This window comes from Eubalaena glacialis, chromosome 1 (genome assembly GCF_028564815.1).
Source record: "Eubalaena glacialis isolate mEubGla1 chromosome 1, mEubGla1.1.hap2.+ XY, whole genome shotgun sequence".
NCBI lineage: Eukaryota > Metazoa > Chordata > Mammalia > Artiodactyla > Balaenidae > Eubalaena > Eubalaena glacialis.
In genome coordinates this window covers 231,045,826-231,067,346 of record NC_083716.1, presented here as the reverse complement: position 1 = coordinate 231,067,346, position 21,521 = coordinate 231,045,826, and the positions used below count along the sequence as shown (strand labels likewise).

At 42.2% G+C, this 21,521-nt stretch overlaps 1 protein-coding gene across 1 annotated transcript in view; it reads left to right on the top strand.

Annotated features, from left to right (window-relative positions):
• DNER (delta/notch like EGF repeat containing) overlaps positions 1-21,521 on the top strand; it is a 323,611-nt gene that overhangs the window by 107,178 nt on the left and 194,912 nt on the right. The window contains exons 2-3 of the mRNA XM_061205679.1: positions 17,076-17,378; positions 19,558-19,652. Coding sequence (XP_061061662.1) covers positions 17,076-17,378; positions 19,558-19,652 — 398 coding nt within the window. The remainder of the gene's footprint in view (positions 1-17,075; positions 17,379-19,557; positions 19,653-21,521) is intronic.

Below are 21,521 nucleotides of genomic sequence, written 5' to 3'. Positions count from 1 at the left end.
TTCCCATATTAGGGAACTTTTCAACTATAATCTCTTCAAATATTTTCTCAGTCCCTTTCTTTTTCTCTTCTTCTTCTGGGACCCCTATGATTCGAATGTTGGTACGTTTAATGTTGTCCCAGAGGTCTCTGAGACTGTCCTCAGTTCTTTTCATTCTTTTTTCTTTATTCTGCTCTGCAGTAGTTATTTCCACCATTTTATCTTCCAGGTCACTTATCCGTTCTTCTGCCTCAGTTATTCTGCTATTGATCCCGTCTAGAGTATTTTTAATTTCATTTATTGTGTTTTTCATCGTTGCTTGGTTCCTCTTTAGTTCTTCTACTTCCTTGTTAAATGTTTCTTGCATTTTGTCTGTTCTATTTCCAAGATTTTGGATCATCTTTACTATCATTATTCTGAATTCTTTTTCAGGTAGACTGCCTATTTCCTCTTCATTTGTTAGGTCTGGTGTGTTTTGACCCTGCTCCTTCACCTGCTGTGTGTTTTTTTGTCTTCTCATTTTGCTTATCTTACTGTGTTTGGGGTCTCCTTTTCACAGGCTGCAGGTTCATAGTTCCCGTTGTTTTTGGTATCTGTCCCCAGTGGCTAAGGTTGGTTCAGTGGGTTGTGTAGGCTTCCTGGTGGAGGGGACTAGTGCCTGTGTTCTGGTGGATGAGGTTGGATCTTGTCTTTCTGGTGGGCACTTCCACATCTGGTGGTGTGTTTGGGGGTGTCTGTGGCCTTATTATGATTTTAGGCAGCTTCTCTGTTAATGGATGGGGCTGTGTTCCTGTCTTGCTAGTTGTTTGGCATAGGGTGTCCAGCACTGTAGCTTGCTGGTCGTTAAGTGAAGCTGGGTCTTGATGTTGAGATGGAGATCTCTGAGAGATTTTCGCCATTTGGTATTACGTGGAGCTGGGAGGTCTCTTGTGGGCCAGTGTCCTGAAGTTGGCTCTCCCACCTCAGAGGCACAGCCCTGATGCCTGGCTGGAGCACCAAGAGCCTTTCATCCACACGGCTCAGAATAAAAGGGAGGAAAAATAGAAAGAAAGAAAGAAAGAGGATAAAATAAAATAAAATAAAGCTATTATAATAAAAAAAAGGAAAAAAATTATTAAGAATAAATTTATTAAGAAAACATTTTTTTAATTTTTAAAAATAGATTTATTAATTTTTTATAATAAAAAATAAGAAAAAAATTATTAAAAAAATTTTTAATTTTTTAAAATAAAAAATATGAAAAAACTTATTAAAAAAATTTTTTAAAATTTTTTAAAAATAGAAAATAAAGAAAAAATTATTAAGAAAACATTTATTAGGGAAAAAAAAATTTTTAAGTAAAAAAAAAAACAAAAAACAAAAAACGGACGGACTTAACCCTAGGACTAACAGTGAGAGCAAAGCTATACAGACAAAATCTCACCCAGGAGCATACACATATACACTCACAAAAAAAGGAAAAGGGGAAAAATTAATATATTCTGCTCCCAAAGTCCACCTCCTAAATTTGGGATGATTCGTTGTCTATTCAGGTATTCAACAGATGCAGGCACATCAAGTTGTTTGTGGAGCTTTAATCCGCTGCTTCTGAGGCTGCTGGGAGAGATTTCCCTTTCTCTTCTTTGTTCGTACAGCTCCCGGGGTTCAGCTTTGGATTTGGACCCGCCTCTGCATGTAGGCCGCCTGAGGGCGTCTGTTCCCTTTTGGGAGGTCTGACGTCTTCTGCCAGCGTTCAGTGGGTGTTCTGTAGGAGCAGTTCCACGTGTAGATGTATTTCTACTGTATCTGTGGGAAGGAAGGTGATCTCCACGTCTTACTCTTCCGCCATCTTGCCCAGACCCCCCTAAACTGAATTTTTATTATGAAATATTTCAAACACGCAGAAAAGCACAGAGAATAATATAATTAGCATCTACTACTGAGATTCAGCAGATATCATTCTGTCATATTTGCTTCAGATTTTTTTTTTTTTTTATAAAATAGCCAGATATAAAGCCCACCACCCCGAGCCCCAATCTGCTTGCAGATGACATGATACTATACATAGAAAATCCTAAAAGTGCTGCGAGAAAACTAATAGAGCTCATCAATGAATTCAGTAAAGTTTGGATATGATTGATTACTATAGCTTTGTAGTATAGTCTGAAGTCAGGGAGCCTGATTCCTCCAGCTCCATTTTTTTTTCTCAAGATTGCTTTGGCAGACTTCCCTGGCGGGCCAGTGGATAAGACTCTGCGCTTCCACTGCAGAGGGCACGGGTTCAATCCCTGGTTGGAAAACTAAGATCTCACATGCCTCACGGTGCGGCCAAAAAAAAAAAAAAAGAAAAAAAAACGATTGATTTGGCTATTCGGGGTCTTTTGTGTTTCCATACAAATTTAAAATTTTTTTGTTCTCCTTCTATGAAAATTGCCATTGGTAATTTGACAGGAATTGCATTGAATCTGTGGATTGCCTTGGGTAGTATAGTCATTTTGACAATATTGATTCTTCCAATCCAAGAACATGGTATGTCTTTTCAAGTCTTTTGTCTCCTTAGGTAGGTTTATTCCTAGGTATTTTATTCTTTTTGATTCGAAGGTGAATGGGATTGTTTCCTTAATTTCTCTTTTTGATCTTTTGTTATTAGTGTATAGAAATGCACCAAATTTCTGTGTATTAATTTTGTATCCTGCAAACTCCTCCCTGACCCCATGTCGCTTCCTCTCTATCCAGAAACTGTTGTTATTCTGAGTTGATATATAAGCTCTGTCTGTGTTTTTATATTTTTACAACATAGATATAAAATGTCTATAGGAGAGTCATACTGCACCTATCCTTCTGCAACTTGATTTTTTTTTTTCACTCATTACTGTGTTTTTTCTCTGGCTGTCAGATGTAACTCTAGTTCATTCATTTAAATTTTCATGCAGTTTAATATATTCATCTTTTATAAGTCTTATTCAAGAGATTCTTTCCAACTTTGATATCATAAAGATAGTCTCCTATATTTTCATCTAGAGCAGTAATCAGCAAACTTTTTCTGCAGAGAGTCAGCGAGTAAATATTTTAGGCTTTGCTGGCCACATTTTCTCTTTTGCAACTACTCAACTCTGTGAAAGCAGCCACAGGCAATACGTAAACTAATGGGTGTGACTGTGTCCCAATAAAACTTTATTTACAAAATCAGGTGATGGGCCAGATTTGGTCTGTGAACTGTAGTTTACTGACCCCTGATATAAAAGTTTTGAGGTTATATTTTTGACATTTTAATATAAAATCCATGTGGATTTCATTTTTTGTGTGTGTGTGGGTGTATATGGCATGGATTACGTACTTACTTTAGCTACAGGGATCAGCAGTTATTCAAATACCACTTACTAAATAGTTTATCCTTTTGCACTAATTTTTAATGCTTTCCTTGTTATATAACAAGTTCCTTTATACGCTAAATCTCTGTGCTCTTTTCTGACACATTGTTTAATTTGTCTATACCTGTACCAATACTATATACTGTTACAATGATTATAGACTTCTAGTAAATTTTTATATCTGGTCAGGAAAATATATCTTTATTTTTTTTCAAATTATCTTGGAAATACTTGCCCTTTTCATCTCCTGTTTAAGTTTTTGGATCAGTTAGACAAATTAGGAGAAAAAAGAACATGGGGTTTTGGTTGGAATTGTATCTTTCTGCCTGGATTAGTATTCTTGTTTTGTTTTTGTTTTTGTCCGCGCCATGCTACTTGCAGGGTCTTAGGTCCCCAGGGATTGAACCCGGGGCCCACGGCAGTGAAAGCGCGGAGTCCTAACCACAGCACCGCCAGGAAATTCCCTGGATTAGTATTCTTATTACATGCTAGCTGATGACCGTGGACGGGTACTCTAATTCTCTGAGCCTCAGAGATATATACAGATAATTCTACTAAACTGGGTAGGGTTATAGTGAAAATGAAATGAGTTAAAACATGGAAAATGCTGGGAACTGTGCGATGCATAGTGTAAGCCCTCAGAAATCTTCTCTATATAAGCTATTAGTATTCTTTGGTAGAAACCGTCTTATCAAAAGTATCAGGACAGTTAATCAGGCCAATTAAAATAAGCAAGGAAGTTAAGTGGGGAATCCTAAAAATGTTTCAAATATACCGTAAGCATCTTATTTTATCTTAAGATGTATAAATGTATATTCATGCAGTAGGGGAAGGGGTTCTGTTGAGTCTTTACCTGCAGTTCTACATGCTGATGGTGGTTTGTTACCTTGTGCAGTTTGTAATTTTTTATTGTGAGCTCATTATAGTAAGTGTTTATGTGTGCACGTGTGTGTGTGAGTCTCACGTGCTCTGTGCTGTGAAAGTGTCACGCCATCACTCTGCTGGTTCTGGTCAAGTTTTTTATGTGCGTTTCTTGGTTTAGGATTTCCACATCAAGGGGATGTCGTTAATTTCATGGGCTATTTATATGGAAGGTTTTGACTACTCCCAGGCAACTCTTTTTTTCATCCGAAGACCCTGGAGCTATGCCAGTTTTTCAGAGGTTTCTCCAGGCCTGCAGGTAGATATATCTCCAGACCACTTGCCTTTTTATAAACAGACAGGGTGGCTCTAAGAGGCTTTATGTATGGACTCAGGTATAGCTCCCCTACTTCTCCTGGGCTCAAGGCCACATTTCCCATCCCTGTGTGATTTATAGAATTCAGCCCCCCCCCCAGTCCTTAGGTATTATTCCAGGTCCATAACCCCTGTGGTTAATGAAGAGCTAATGGCTCTGGTTTCGAGTCCTCTTCTCTTTTCATTTCTGAAACTTGAGGATTTCTCTTCTCCCCTACCCCCTTTTAAAGCTCACCCTTGAGTTAAAGCATTTTCTGTGTTATCTAAAATTGTTAAATGGTTTTAGCTGGAGTAGGGTCTGCCCATCAGTTCAATCTGTTATAATAAAAGTCCTGAATAATGAAATTTCCCATCAATTAAGCTTTTATTTTCTGTGTGCCTATAGTATTTACATATGCAAGAAAAGTGGCAGTGTCTATAATCTTTATGCAGTAACTTAATTCACATAGTCCAAGTTGGCAAGCATTATTAAATGTGATTGGTTTCATCAACATACTAAAACAATTCAGAGGATGCTCTGTGCTCAAAAGTTAGTTTGCTGAAAAACCCTTAATTCTACATGGTTATGTCTTACTGACTGTTTTTCCAGTGTGGTTTTCTACCCTTCTAATTTCATGCCTAAATTGGAAACGCTAAATATGTGTGTATTTAAAGAGATCATTTGTATGATCAGTATTGAGTGCCTTCAGAGCCACAGTGCCTCTGCTGTACCACTTCTGTAGACATAACTATACAGGTGCCAGCTCTCTGCTGATTTAAGGTTTAGCTTGTCATGGTCGAGGAATCCACTCTGTGTCTTAAAGACAATGCATTGAAGGTACTTTGAATGTTCTCTCTTCTGCTTCCCGGTAAAGCAGTCCCCTGTCCGTAGGGCTGCACAGTTAAGGTGGTGGTGGTTTTCTATCCTTGTGCCTCGCCTCCCTGCCCTACCTCCCAGGCTGCAGACACTCCAGTCTCTGTGACCTTCCTCTTTTCTGTGCTTCACAACCCATGGCTGTTTCTAGTTGGCAGGGCTTTCATGGATGACCTCTTCCACTCTCAGCCCTGTTCTATTCCTTTATTAGTTTTTCTTTAGCTTGTTTTGTCTTTCATAACGTTAAAGGTCCTCTCAGCTTCCTCTTGGAAAAACACTTGGCCTTTTAGTAGATGTTAGCCAATCAGAGAGCTTCTTTCCAACTGTGCCCCGAGATGACTAGTATGAGCGTGCATGCTGTTTTGGGGTCTTTGGCTTTTGTGGATTTAAAAACAATTGCTAATGGATATCCAGGGCCTGCTCTTTCGGTGGTTTGAATTTCATTTTTTTTTCTTTCTAGCTTTTCTTCTTAGTGAAGATCCCTACATGAAGCTTGCTGGTTCTAGAAAGCTTACCTCCAGGCAAATGAAGTTGGACAAGAGGAAGACTTGAGATTTATCTGCAGGGCCACTGATTCTTGTCGTCATCTCCAGAGCAGATGGCTATTAAAATTAGAGCAGCTGTTTCCACTGAAGTTTAGGAAAGCTGAAAAGAGAGCAAAGAGAATTTTTGTGCCTGCAGAGAGAAAAGCACACATCAAAGTGGTCAAGAGGCCAGGCAGGTACACAAGCATACAGAACACTTTACAACTTAGAGCAAAAGCCTTTCCCAAATAAGGTTTTGTACCCTGGTTTCAGTGCATCCTAGAATTCTCCCCCAACTTTTCTTAAGGATCCGGGCTATCAAGCCTAGCAGGTATGGGCTCCGAGTGAAGAATGGTCTAAAAGAAAGCAATGCCCTCTCTGTTTCAGGCAATAAATATTTAGTGAGTGCCTACTACGTTCCTGGTTTTGCAGCTCCCTGCTACCCTGCAGAAGTGTCATTTGTCATTTACAACTATTTTAAGTAACAAAGAAATCAACACATTTTAATATTTGGAGACTACCTTTGGGGCCCCTAAGAAGCGTAAAAGGTTCTTTTGAAAGTGGGAGACTGACTCCAGTCCCCACTCTGGTATGATGTATTTCATTGACTTCCCAAAGCTTCCAGGATGGCAACCAAACACATTAGAATAACACAGAGGCTACTGTGTTTAGGCCTCTTCCCTGGCTCCCATGGCCTCGCGTGGCTTCTGTGTTGCTGGAGAGCCTCCGTGGAATCCCCGTGCTGTTCCACCATCTGGGAGGAACGTCAGGAAGGAACCTTGAGGTTACTTTTGGGCAAAGGCAAGCTGGTGTCATCATCTTTGCCAGAAGCTTCAGGGATATTTCAGGAACGGGAACTCTGGGTGCAGGAAACTCTCCAAATAGGGGTGCCGTTCCTGACACTCATATAATGTTGGAAATCAACTCACTTCAATAAAAAAGATGGAAAAGGCAAAAAATTAGGGGTGCAGTTGACACTGCTCTTGACGGTGTGATCTTTACCAGGGCCTCCTGCCGAGGGCAGTTACCTGTCCGTCTCAGGTAACACTGAGGGTGTGTGTCTCAGGTTGTGACACAGGTTACAGAGTTGGCAGATGACAAAGACATTTCCTAGGGAAAAAAAAAAAGACATAAACGAAGTATGCTTCTTTCATTTGGTGGGAAACGTCACCCAGAAAGGTGTAATCCCACACATGTGTGGACGATTCCACCCCAGACTTTAATGAACTAGCTCTTCTCAGGACAGAAGTCACCTTCCCCTATGTCTTCTCTCACTGCCAGTGAGGCTTGTCTGGGTCGAATCCCTGAGACCCCTCACCTTGGCTCTCTTTGCTGTGGGCGTGTTACACGCTATACTCTGCTCTCTCTGCATTTATCTGGGTAGAGCAGCCCCATTTGTCTGTATTCTTGGGGCTCAGACTTTGCTCTTTTGCACATTCCTGAAACTTGGTCAGCGTGCTGTTCATCCAGCAGACACTTGCTCCTACAAGTTTTCCTGGGGCTGTTTGTCTGAATGAGTGCAGAAGAAGATCTGACCTTTCCCAGCTCTTCACCCTGCCCAGACCCCCTCTAGGGCGGCATACTTGTAAAGGTTCCACGCTCCTGGGCGTGCCTTCAGGCATCTCACATTCTGTGTATGCAGAATTGGATCGTTGAACAGAACCATGAACCAGGGCCTCTGGGCAGGCGTCTTCTCTCTCTCTGAGCTGAGCGGGCTCACTTCATGTTCTTTCAAAGGTCTGATAAGCTGAGTTTGGGGTCTGTTTGGGGCCTCTTCCTGACCCACTGGAAGGTGGCCTCTGACCCCTCTGGCTGCCCAAACTGCCCTTGTCAGTGCCAAATCCAGCGTCCACTTTCCAGTAATCGAGTTATCTTCCTCTAGTGGCCTCTGGCTGTTAGCCACACTCTCCATTGCAAACCCACTCCTTGACTTAACGAGGTAAAATAAGACACTTTGGAATACGGGAAGAGGTTACAATTTGGAATCACTCAGTCTTCGGTTCACCTCTCAGCTCTGACATCTACTGTGTGTGACTTTGGGCCAGCTGCTTAACCTTTCTGAGCCTTAGCTCCCGGGATAAAGTGAGGATGATATCTATTTCATTGGATTGTTAAGAGCAAATGAGTTGAGACATATAAGGGATCTGGTCCTATGGGCCCTCAACACATTTTAACTCTTGCCTGTAACTCCTTTTTCCCCTCTGTGAGAATGGTTTCCTGCCTCTTCCAACCCACCCTTCCCAGCCTCTGTGAGGCCTCACCCTCAGTGATTTTGTGTATCTGCAGTGCCACCCCTCTCCCACCTGCTACATGCTGGTAACCGGGAGCGCTAGCTCATTCCTTCCCCCGCCAGCACCAGATCTCTTAAGGGCATCCCCCACTCAGTGTCCCTTAGGCACCCAAATACCTTCCTTCCCCAAACAAAAACCATGACTTCCTGCTCCTTTCGAAACTTCTCTTCTTTCTGAATCCCACGTTTCAGTGAGTGACCTTACCCTTTACCTGCTTGTTCAGGCCAGAATCCCAGGAGTTCCCACGCACAGTCCCTTTCCTGTCTTACCCCCATAACTAATCAGTTAGTCTCCAGCCCTACCGATTCTCCAGCCCACCTTCACGTTTCCGTCTATGCTGACCCAGCCCTAGACATGGCCTGCATCCCTCCTCACCCCGCTGATGGCAGTGGCTTCTTCCCACACTCCTGTGTCTCCAGATTGACCCCCTCAAATGCATCATCCCATTCTTGCTAGAGGGATTTTTCTAAAATGCTTCATCTGTCATAGCTCTACTTAAAATTCATTATGGATTTGCCTTCAGAGCCAAAGTCCAATATACTACCAACTGGTCTTCATTGTTTTCAGCAGCCCTCCTTTTAAAACTCCCTGGCAGACATTTCGCGTGTTCTCCAGTTAAATAGAACTATTTGTAGTTCTCTCCTTACACCACCCATTTTCTATCTCAGGGCCTTTGCAGTTGTTCTTTCTGGCAGGAGCCCCCTTTCCTGCTCTTCTTTCCTTGGTTAGCTCATCTTTAACCCTTGACACTTACTTCACACAGAAAGACCTCCTGGAGTCCCTTAGTGAGTTCACTGCCCCGCTCTCTGTTTTTCATAGCACCCTGTAGGCATATCTCATGCTTTCATTCTTAGACCTACAATCCACTTGCCATCTATCTATCTATCTATCTATCTATCTATCTATCTATCTATTCCATTGTATGCATTTATTTATTTAGAAATATTTTAGAAACTTATTTTTAAATTAAAAAAATAAAATTGAAGTATAATTGATTTATATTAGTTTCAGTTGCAATTTGCAATTTAATCTTTGTGTCTGGTGTGGGGGGGGAGTCAAGCTTAATTTTTTTCCCCATATGGTTATCGATTTATTGAAAAGACTACATTTATCACACTACTCTATTCCAGAAATGAATTGTCCATATATGGTTATTCTATTTCTTGACTTTTTATTCCGTTGTCCTAATTACTGCAGTTTTAAAGTTCCTTATTTTTTATAGAGCAAGCCTTCCCACATTGTTCTTCTTATTTAGGAGCATCTGGGCTATTTGGGAACACTTCACACAAGAGCAAAAAACACTGTTGTGATTTTCGTTGTAGTTGCATTGAATCTGTAGGTCACGGGGGAAAATTTGAATCTTTGTAAAAAATAAGTGTTCTAATCTCTAACTAGACTCTCCTTCCATTTGTGTATGTCTTCTTTAATTTCTCTCAGCACTATTTTATAGCTCTTTGTTGAGGCCATGCACTTCTTTAGTTTGATTTATTCCTAGGGATTTTTAAAATATTGTAAACAACACCTTTCAAAAGATTTTATTTTTTGTTTCTGCTACATGGAGATGCAATTGTTCTTTTTCTTTTTTTTTTTTAAAAAAACCTTTTGACCTTGCATCTAGCAAACCTGCTGAAGTTCCATATTCTAATAACGTATCTGCATGCATAATCACATAGTCTGTGAATCATGACAATTTTGTTCCTATTCAATCCTTGTAACTTCTTTTTACTCTTGCCTCCTTGCACTGGCTAGGACCTTTAGTGTAGTGTTCAGTTCCTTTGTTCTCAATTTCAGAGAGAACTTTTTCAACATTTCACCGATAAGTATTACATTCTGAAGGTTTTTTTGTAGATACTCTTTATCAGAATAAAGAAGTTCTCTTGTATTCCTAGTTTTCTAAACGTCTTCACTTTAAATGGATGTTGAATTTAATAAAATGCTTTTCTTGCATCGGTTGAGATGATCATATGATCTTCATAGGAAGTTTCATTCCCATTTTGCTGCAGGCTTCTTTTCATGAATAGGTAGGGAGGTAAAAGTTGACATATTTCCTGTATTCATGACATTGTTGTTTTGTAAAAAGAGTTTGCTGGGATGTATGAGTGTCTGTGATGAGAGATGGGACAAGAATATATGCACTGGAATTTTTCTGTAAGTTTCTGGTTCAAGGAACTTGTTTTTGAACGATTAAAAGAAAAAAGAAAAAAAAAGCGCATTTCATTGAGGCTGGTGTGCCCATGCCAGTAAATGCAGTTGAATGTTATTTCTTAGAATTTAGTTGAATATGGAGAGCAAGCGACAAAGGGTTTGCCAAGTTTCTGAAGAACAGTTATTTAATTTTGATATATCTGCAACGAGCAGGGATTAAAGATTCATCAGTATGAGTATTGACTGTGTGTGTTAGCTGGACTACAGCAGAGGGAGTGCAATTTCAAGATAATTTCTGAAAGTATCAGGTTTTAAAGAGATACCATGGAAAAGTTGGAAAATAATTGGACAAGCAGTGGTTTATTTTTAATGGATTCATTTCATGTCAAAAGTTTGAATTCTGCTTGTAATTTCCTTTTAGCCTACTTTCAGATGTGACTCAACCCACATGCAAAAACCAGGACAGGCTGATTTCAGGAAAGTGACTCAGAATTGAAGGGAAAAGTGGACTGCCCAAATTAGTCCTGGAATAATTTTTCAAGTAATTTAGAGTCCCTAATACAGAAGTAAAGATATACCAAAACACGTGGGAATTAAGCTTATTTAGTGTATTTCACTAAGATACGTAGTTCTTGTTTCAGTAAAGTGAATGAGCACTTTTATTATTTGGATTCAGGAAAAAAAAATTCATGGGATGCATTTCTTGGCCAAGACTACTACTGGCATAAGAACGGTAGTGATTTTTTTTTTTTTCGCACATTTTTACTCCTAGTGGGTAAGCAGTTGGTGTTGCAATATAGTTGAGATCTTTATTGAAGAAAAGTGGGAAAAATTCCTTTTTAAGACAAAAATACTGTGACAGTTGGACCCCAACAGTGTGCATTTGTCTTTAAGCATGAAGATGACATTTCTAACCAGTGCAGTTCCTGTTTTGGACAAGAAACGTGATATGAAGAACTGAAAGGACATTAGGGTTCTCTGGTCCCATCCCTTCCTTTTACAATTGAGAAGCTTGAGCCCCAGGAACCTTCCTTGCCTGGTCCAAGATCACCCACAAATGGGAGTAGAGCCCCAGGCTTTCTCTGCTGTATTCCAGTGCTTCATGAGCAATTGATTATTATCATTTTTCCAGAAACCCCAAACTCCCAAGTTCTGGGTTCTTCTTTGTCCTGGTCCCTCTCCCCCAGCTGGCAGATGCAGACACTCTCCTGCTATCTCAAGGCCCCTGGGGTGGGTGGCTTCTCTCCACCCACCCTCCTCCAGGGTTCCACCTGTTTCTCTGTTTAGCCTCTGCAGTGGGCTGTCCATCATTCACCTCCATATAGTTCAGTTGATGGGTGGGAGGGGAGGGGGAGAATTTCCACATTTCTTCCAGGGCAGGGGAGGTGGAGTATGACCCTTTATTGTGGTCTTTCTTCATCATGGATTATCCAGATAAGTTATTCCTTTGATGGTGCCACACCCTCAGAGTTTTCGATGAGCAGCTTGGGGCTGGGGAATCTGTATTTTAAAACGTTCCTTAAAGGATTCTGCTGCTCAGACAAATTACTAAAATGATGGTCCTTTCTACTTTAAAAAATTTTTATTTGTACTTATACACATACAAGTGAATATGTAACATTGTGTTTAAAAGTAGTATAAAAATGGCATGATTCTGTACAAATCATTCTGCATATTGCCAGTTTCTTTGTCCTTTTTACTGAGGTGTTTCTCTTTTATTGATATCTAGGAATCTATATTGTAAAGGACTTAGTCCTTTGTAATAGGTGGTACATATTTTCCTCCACCATATTGTTGCCTTTTGACTTTATTATGGAGTCTTATGGATTTTCAAAACATTTTGATGGAATAAAATGCTTCAATCTGTTCCTTTGAGACAGTGGTTCTCAACTGGGGGTGGCTTTTCCCCAGGGGACACTGGCAATGTCTGGAGACGTTTTTGGTTGTCACAGCTGCCATTGTTGGTGGGAGGGTTCTCTTGGCATCCAGCAAGTGGAGATGAGGGATGCTGTTCAACATCCTACAATGTACAGGGCAACCCCTACGCCAAAGAATACCCAGCCCAAAGAGTCAGTAGTGTACAAGTTGAAAAATCCTGCTTTCAGGCTTTTGTTTTTGTTCCTTACTTAATAAGTCGCCTCTTCTTCCTATAATACTAATATCTGTATCAAGACCTGCGTGGCCTGGGCCAAGTGGCGTGTTCCATCAGTGTTTGTAGGCTCTCCTCCTGGGCTTCTTTGCGTCCGTTTCCTCAGACACTCTTCCCATTGCTTGGATGACTCTGCCCACTGAACGTGGGTATAAATGAGGGAGGGAGGTGACCCCAGGTTTGCTCTGTGCTCCTCTGGACCCTCTGAAAACAGTCATGTCAATAGGGACCTCAACCGCAGAGCTGGAGCAGAACTTGACACGTTCCACCCCAGCCCCTGGATGTGCGAGGAATGTGTATCCAGAGCAGGCAAGCAACTCGCCCAAGCCGCTCAGCCACCTGCACACCAGGGCCGTCACCAGGATGCTGGGTGCTCACCTGCCTCCATTTTCGCCTAGAAAATTCTTTTCTGCTGCTTCTTTTGTGAGAGCTGCCACTGCCACCTAAGAGATGGTTTCTGAGACCTGCTCGTAAGCTGCTCATTTCATAGCTGCAGTCATCAAGCCCATTCTCTTTTTCAGTGTTAAAGAACTTTAACTCAATCAAACACACGATCGTAATGGTTGACACGCATACATGCAGGGTATTAGTTGACAATTAGACGGCTCAGGGCACGTCCAAGTTCATGTGTCTTACCCTTTTGTTGGACTGAGAGTTCTTTGAGGGCTGGGACTGGGCTTTCTTCATCCTCCTGACCCCTTTTCTAGGCATCCTACCTGGCACATCGTAAGTGCCGGATAAATGGCACTTGAATTACTGATCAGCCATGTTGAGTTTTCTGTAAAAGTACAGGAGAAGTTGGAACAAAGTCCACCGAGTGTCTAAACTAGCATGGAAGGATCACCAGGAAGGTGGTTATGTTTCTCCCAGGCCCCACCATCACCAGGTAAGGCAGATGAAGGTGTTTGCGTGCGGCACTTTGCAGCGACCCTGGTAGCTTTAACATATTGTATCTTAACGACCCTGTAAGTGGGCCTCTTTTATACCTGTTTTAAGTTTGACCTTTCATCCTTCTGTTTGTATGCTGCAGAGGGCACTGGAATTGCCAAAAACATGGGCAGCACTCAGTTTAGGGAAGGAAAACTGGTCACGGCTAAAGTGTCACATGAGACTACCTTCAAATCATGAGTCCCGGGGCTGGCAGGCACCTTCGCTCTGACCTCACCCTGTATGCACCCCCGTAAGCGCTCTTGATTGTAGTATAAATTATTTGACATAGGTGAAAAGTTGAATATAAGATGTGAAAAGAATAGTTTTAGCTTAGCTCTATGATGTGAAAAAATTTGGTTTAAATAGATGAATTAATCTGATGCAATGAACATACAGCATTTAATAAATGAGCTTGCTGGTTATTGTAAGCAGAAAACCATTAACACATAGGCTTTCTCTTTGCTCTTTCTGCTGATATTACAAAGTCTTCATCCCTTTCCCCCCCATCATTAGAAGCTAGAAATTATAGCCAAGAAGGTATCACCTTGAATTTTGAGCATCCCCAAAGTCAGTTCTATTAATTACGATATTTTGCCTCATTATGCATTTTGGCAGTTTGCTTATTTTCTGCTTATAGTTGAAATGTAACGGGATTCAAGGGCAGTAGTGACCTCTGTAACAGGACTTTTTCCCTGTGAGATAAAATACACATACAAACTTAAAAAAACAACTCAATAAGCTGTGTACAGAAAAACAGGACTTACAATAAATATTTATGATGCCAAGATTTTGCGTAAAGGTTAATGATTGCATTTTATCTTGTATTTGCTGTTAGGCAACTGAAAAGATTGTTTTCTTTTTAGTGAAACTAGTCTGAAGTGTTAGAGGATAGAAAGGAAGGTAATTGTCATTGTTAGTGAAGCAACTAGGCGAAAACCCAAGGAAGTAGCATGAATATGACATGATTATTTTAAAGACGAGATCAATGATCTCGCAGTGCATTTAACGCCCTGCTTTGTATTCAGTGCATGTGTGTGTACATGTGCGTACGTGTGTGCACCATCACATCATTCACTGTTTTGAGTCCCTTTAGAAATCTATACAGCTGATAGTTTAATTTTTAGCTTCTGTCTTCTTTTCTCTACCCAGAGCGTTTCTCCTGGCCTTTTACGTCAGTCGTTCCTTATTGAATCCCATGCTCTCCCTGCTTTCCTCTCATCTATCAAGCCTAGACAGCAGCACTTAGATGGTATTGTTTATCCTCAGCATATTTTTCTTTCGGCTCTTTATTCCCTCATTTGGTGGAGCTGACTCCTGGGCCTGGTGAATTGGGCCTTGCCCTGGGGGGCTGCCCTTCCCACCCAGCTCTCTCTGCCAGCACCCACCCCGACACTGCCCACGAAGGGACGGACTTCACACAGTGACTCACCTTGATGGTCTCTGAGACTGGCAGTCGCCAGCAGGAGGCTGTGGCGATGGGACAGAAGCCCTGGGGCGTCTTTGGCCATCAGATTGGTGATCTTTGCCTTGTGGTCTTTGCCTTGTCATTCCCTACGCTGCACCATGGAGGTCTGCACTTCCAGAATTGATTTTTGTAATGACCTCTCCAATTTTTAAAAATGATTAAAATGTATTTCTGTGTTTTTAGGCATGTGTTAAAAGTCTTAATTTGTGACTAGGTCAACCGTCAGATGAGCTGATATCAGAAACCTGGTTTATATGTCCCCTTTATCCTAGCTAATTAAATTCTTTCTCCTTCTTGAGGTGATACATTCCACAAAGCCTTCCTAAAAATAAATCCAAAGCACGGGAACAGTATCAGGACTAAAGGAGCAGTTCAATCTGTCCCTCATCACACATTGCTTTTCAGATGTTGATTGATCTATCTGTCTTTATTTTTCCAGTGCTTTTTTAAAGAAACTCTACCATGTTTTCTGTGTTCCTCAACATGCTGGGAATAGAGCTGTGAACATGGCAGATAAGTCCATGCACTGACGGGGCTCACATGTCTTTGGGAGACAAAAAAGGGATTTATTTTAGATTTCACGGTGAGGGAAGGCTTCTCGGAGGAGGTGACATTTGAGTAGAGAACTTTGTGAAATGAGGTAGAGAGCCATGCAAAGTCTGAGAGAAAAGCTTTCCAGGCAGAGGGCCCAGCAGGTGCAAAGGCCCTGGGGTGGGAATGACCTTGGCATAGTGCAGGGACATAAAGAAGGTGAAGGGGGTTGAATGTAAGGGAAGAGGACAAAGCGTGGGAAGAGAGGACCTCAGGGATAGGAAGGGGCCAGATCAGGGAGGGCTTTGTCTGCCGTGGAAGGAGTTTGGATTTTACTTTGAGTTGGTAAAGATTGTAAATATTTTAAATTATTTACTCTTGAAATATTTTCTTCAGATACCAATCCATCTACTCTTATCTGAGATTTTGTGAAGGTTTTGCCAAGTGAGAGCATAGAATTAACAATGTGGTATTTTTGGAGCTTCATTTTATTCAATCCAAAATCCCTTAATCTTCCTAAAGGAGTTTGCTGGAAATTGTGTAACAAGGGTCACTAGCAGCACGAGTAGCTGTTTTTCCAGGCAGAATTCTACCCATGTGTGTTTAAGTGTGAACTCATTTCAACAAGAGAAATTGAAGGTCCCATTTCTCTGTTGTCTATTATTCACTCAATTCTATTACCAGCCCTGAGAAACCAGGGTCTAATTTTCTGTTATCACAGAAGCAAGTGATAACTGAATAAACTCTGTGAACATGCCTGAACCCTTGGGGTGTCTGGAGAGAAGCATTGTTACGCTGCTTCATTTCACATTGTTTTTGTAGCATCTCCAGGTAATAACAAACGGCAAGTCAGAGGTCAGCAAAGGACTCAGCGATAAACACTTTCCTTAGAACGTGAACACAATTTACAGATATGCAACTGAAATTTTATCTTCCACATCCAGCAGGGTAACATTTCTCTGTAATCACCCTCCAAAATAATTAGGTAGAAACTTTCACAGAACTCTGCTTAATATAAGTCACCACCATGCTCCCTTCTAGCATGCAACTGTCACGCAAGCTGATCATTTTGGAAGCTTTTAATTAAATAACATCGCCTTAAAGAGAATTGTTCATCAGGTAGGAAATTGGAAGACATAGGTAAGTGCATCTGTAGGGGGGATAAACTAAGCAGTCATTTCTCATGAGGGAACCTTGCAATGAGTGGTCCAGGATGTGAAAGAGATTTCAATTTAGATCCCTAGTATCGGTTGACTGGCAGCTAAAAATGTCAAAGTTGGTATATTCCTAACGAGCCTCAGTTTTAACTATTTTTGCCTTAGAAAATTCTTCTAAATAAGTATTCCTGAAATCAACATTATTTAGGGCCTTGGGGTGGGGGAGGCTCTTCCCCACTAACTACATACTTCCTTGTTGGACGCCTGTTATCTGTGGAAGGGTTAATGTTGGGATGACCTTGGGAGGCCCCCCTGCCCCAAACAGCACAAGTAGTTAAAAATGCATATTCCACAGGAACAGCGTTTCTGTTAGAGCTGCAGCTCTGAGCCACGGAGCTCATTTCCCAGAGAAGGTGCCACTTTTCTTATGAGGGAATAATTGACCCATTTATGGTCTCGTTTCAGCTTGTTGCGGATCCTTGCGCCAGCAACCCGTGTCACCATGGCAACTGCAGCAGTAGCAACAGCAGCGATGGCTACCTCTGCATTTGCAATGAAGGCTATGAAGGTCCAATCTGTGAACAGGCACTTCCCAGTGTCCCCGCCTCTGGCTGGACGGAGTCCATGGCACCCAGACAGCTTCAGCCTGTCCCCACCACCCAGGAGCCTGACATAATCCTGCCCCGCTCTCAGGCCACCATCACCCTGCCAACGTGGCAGCCGAAAACTGGGCAAAAAGTTGTAGAAATGAAATGGGATCAAGTGGAGGTGAGGACATTTTAGTGCATGTGCTTTTATGGAAGAAACCAGTACAGTTAAAATAATTCAGCAATAAAAATGCAAGACCTTGAAGTTACACATTGAGCAAAAGATATGCCAAACTTTTTTTCCTTTCTGCCTTTGTGTGTAGGAAATCTCTCCTGGTTGCGTAAATGGGACGTTTCGGTTATGATTGTTTTGTGAGCATAAAAAGAGTAAGCAAGAGAAGAAAATGAATGAAGTTATTTTCTGGAATGATAACCACATATATTTCTGTGAGATAATCTTAGATTTGGGGGCAGGCAGCTCAATGAAAAATATTATAAATGAACATATTACAGACCCTCCATTATTGACCTAATTTTCCTTCATGGAATTTTATGCTCCATTTTTTGTTTGTTTGTTATTGTTTAGGTTCTATTGGTGGTAAGTTGCAGCACTTCAGTGGGATTTAGAAAAAAAAAAACGCTATCACTGATTTTTAAAATATTTTGGCAATGCCTTCGAGAATGAGATTTCCAAATTTTATTCATTTTGGCAACAGCAAATTCTGTTTATTGAATCTTGTCCAGTCTGGGTTTGGCTTATTGGATTTTCAAGCTCATCAAAAGTCCCATTCTGAGGATTTTCCAGCAGACCTTTAAAAGATGACATAAAGTATAAGTTTGCTAGCTAGAAGAATAGAAGAACAAATACAAAACATGAGTTTGAGGTAACATCGATAAAGTGTAATTCCACTCCATATTGTGTCCTTTATATGACTTCCATATAGACCTGTGGTTGTATATTATTACAGGTTTTGTAGCTTAAATGAAAAAAAAAACCTACATAGATCTTTGTGTAGCATTTTTAGAGCCAAAGAATATGTCTAGAAATTTGGATTATTGTTACAAAAGACGTAAGGCAGCATTTTTTGTTTGATGTTTCTGGGTGATTTTAACCAGTTGACCCACATTTTTTTTCATTGCCACACAATTTGTGAAGACCCCATCCAGACCGCAGGGCAGTGTTTTTATTCTACCTAAAAAACTGTGAACTTGTTCTGATTTCAGATTTGTAATAGATGTTTTGAAGTTAGGATTTTAATATCTCTTTGCTGAATGACTCACTTCTTGAATGTGAATTAGATTTGGTCCCATGTTTATCAAGGAAGTGTCCTTTAAAGAAAATTTCTCCCCAGCCAACCGTTTCAACCTATTTATTCAAAGACATGCTATCCTACAGTTGGTAAATGTAAAAAAGAATTGCCTCATATTCGTGTCATGCAGTTATTTCTTAGGCTGTTCAAGAAGCAGGTTAAAAGTACCAGAGGAACACGTGAATATATTTCTGGACAATAAATTCTACATGTTGGGAGTGGGGTGAAAGTGCAGAGAATTTCTGTATTGTTCTCAGTTAATTCAGTGATGACGAACACTTTTAATACCCTTTTGTTTTGACTCTTGGGATGAGTACAGTGATCACAGCATGAGGAATGAATGAATAAACAGGCCAGAGGCACCTCACTGGACACAGCTCAAGTGTTAGCAATATGCTTCCTGATGAGCACAGTTTCCCCCCTTGAGCTCCTTTTTTTGCACACATCAGTATAATACTTTCCGGAACACGTTACTTAAAAATGAAGGTCTGGTCCACAGGGGAAAACAAGGGCAGCTCCCAGCTACCTGGCCTTAGCACGTGCTCCCACGTACACCTCTGCACAGAGCACGGTCATTCAGACCAGACACGACTATTGCCCTCTGGAAAGCTCATTCTCCTAGTCATTGAGATTTCTACCCGTGGCATGGAAGCTCGTCCTTTAAGGCCACCTCCTTGTTCTCTAAGCATTTAGCCCTCGTTACCCACAGACTGAGCAGAGAACAGAGGCCCGTGACTGCTTGCAGGATGAAAGAGAGAGGGGAGCAGATCTTCCGCCCTTCCGCACAACGTCCTATCAGCAGCTGTAGTCATCCCGGGAATGTGTAGACGCCTCTCAGCAAAGCCTTTGCGTTTCAGAAACTCAAATGGCAAGGCTTTCATTTTGGTTAGAGTTTGTAAGATTTCACTTGGCCTCTCAAGTGGCCGTCCCCAGCCTCACCCAAAGGAATGGAGTGGAGGCAGCTCATGAAATCTTGCTTCCTAATGTTATCTTGCACCATGATTAACCCCCATAACGTGTCTTCTTTGTTGTTGGTCTTTGTTCTTCCAGGTGATTCCAGATATTGCCTGTGGGAATGCCAGTTCTAACAGCTCTGCGGGTGGCCGTCTGGTGTCCTTCGAAGTGCCACAGAACACTTCAGTCAAGTAAGAATAAACTCCCAGTTAAAAATGATTATGTTTGATACTGTGACTGTCTGCTGGGTGGTGTCTGTTCACATAACTGGTCCATAACTGGTCAGTCCAGTGAGAATCATGAATGGTTCCGTGTGTAGATATGGCCTCTGTCCCTCAAAAACTAGAGGGAGCGATTTCAGAGGAGAAGATTCCAGGGAGGCTGGATTGGATGAGTGAGGTGGGCGATAGGAAACCCAGGTGCCTTAGCTAAGATCTAGAGCCAGACCCTTCTCTTCTCAAATGACTTTTGCTCCCCAGATTCTTTGGCTCCTTCTGATTTTAGTGGACCATTGGTTAAATTCGTGTGCATAATTTACCCCACATGTAAGATCCGAACATTACAATTGTCTCTTTAAAAACAAGCAGGTGAGACAAGTGTTTTGCTGTGTTTTAAATTTAAGCTCATTCAAATTACACTCGGCGGGTTGTCACTGGTGGGGATGGGGAGGAGGCAACGGGAAGCAGTGCCGACAGCCCCCGGCAGGGCGCCAGGTGCTCTGCTTTGCTGGCGAGTCACGCTGCCTGGAGCACCGCCCCCCGCACCTGTCTGACAACCCCCACCGCCCGTCCTTCTCTGTTGCTATTAACTGGCGCTCCCCATCCTACCCCTTATGCACTGAAACGGACATTTGCTCTCTAGCCTTCAGGGACTTCAGAAGACAGGGGGACACATGGCCCTGGTCCTGGTTGACCGGTGTGCTGCATCGCTCCATTTTAAGAGGGCAGTGGGCACTGGAGACCCACTCTTCACTTACACAGGGTCATTTTTGCCCACCTTCCCTTCTAAACAACAGAGTCCCTGGAAATGTTTGGAAGAGGGGCTTTGTTCCGCTGCCCCTGCATCCCCTGCCCCCTGCCTTGAACTCCTCTGGTAGGAAAAGCCAGGATGGGCAGTGAACTCTGGGCACGGGGACGAAATCCCTGTAGGGAGAAGGGTGTGGCATCTGAGGCAGCTCTGAGTTCTGCCAGTAGGGGGACCCCTGCCCTAAGTGTTCCATTGCTGGTACCAAAGATGAAACTCCACCGTCCAGAGCCGGTTTCAGGGAAATCAGGATCATTTAGTTGCCTTTATGTTTATGAAACCAGTTCTTTCCTGTCTAGGTCATGTTGTTTTACTTTCATAAGCCTTTCTGAATGGTTCTGATCTATCCTTTTAAATGCTTTCTTTCTCGCCCCCGCCCTCAAAAAATCTGAAATTCCCCAAGACTCTCTGAGGCTGCAGATCTGGACAGAAAGAGCAGAGTCTGACCCAGACTGAGTTAAGATGGGAGTGCTGAATGATCTCTGGGTGCTGAATTCACGTGGGAGTGTTACTAGCTCCTTACACTTTCATTTATTCATGAATTTGATCATTTATCAACCCTTTATTGGGACCCCTGCTGCAAGCCAGGAGCTCTGCCCTGGGGGGTGCAGCTCTGTGCATCGCGACCCTGCTTCCCCGGCAGCACAGAGGAAGGACAGGCAGCTGCTGGTTGCTGGGAAGGTGGGTGCAGAAGGTCTCAGAGGAGGGGTGCTAGTGGGCTAAGCTTTGAAGAATGACACAGCTCCCAGGTGGAGGAGCAGGCAAAGGCTGGGACCCGGGACAGCACCTGCCCGGGGAAGAGACAGTAGCTCCTTGTGGCCATTGCGCCGGGTGGCAAGGATGGAACCGTAGGATCCGAGGCTGAGAGGGAACTGAGGCCGGGGTGGGTTCGTCGTCTAGGGCATCTCATTCTTTGGATTTTATCCTGAAAGCAAGAAGAAACCAGGGGAGGCCAGAAGCATGGGAGGTGACACACTTTCACTTATTTTAGCAGCACCACTCAGGTGGTTTGGGGATGTATTACACATTTATAATAA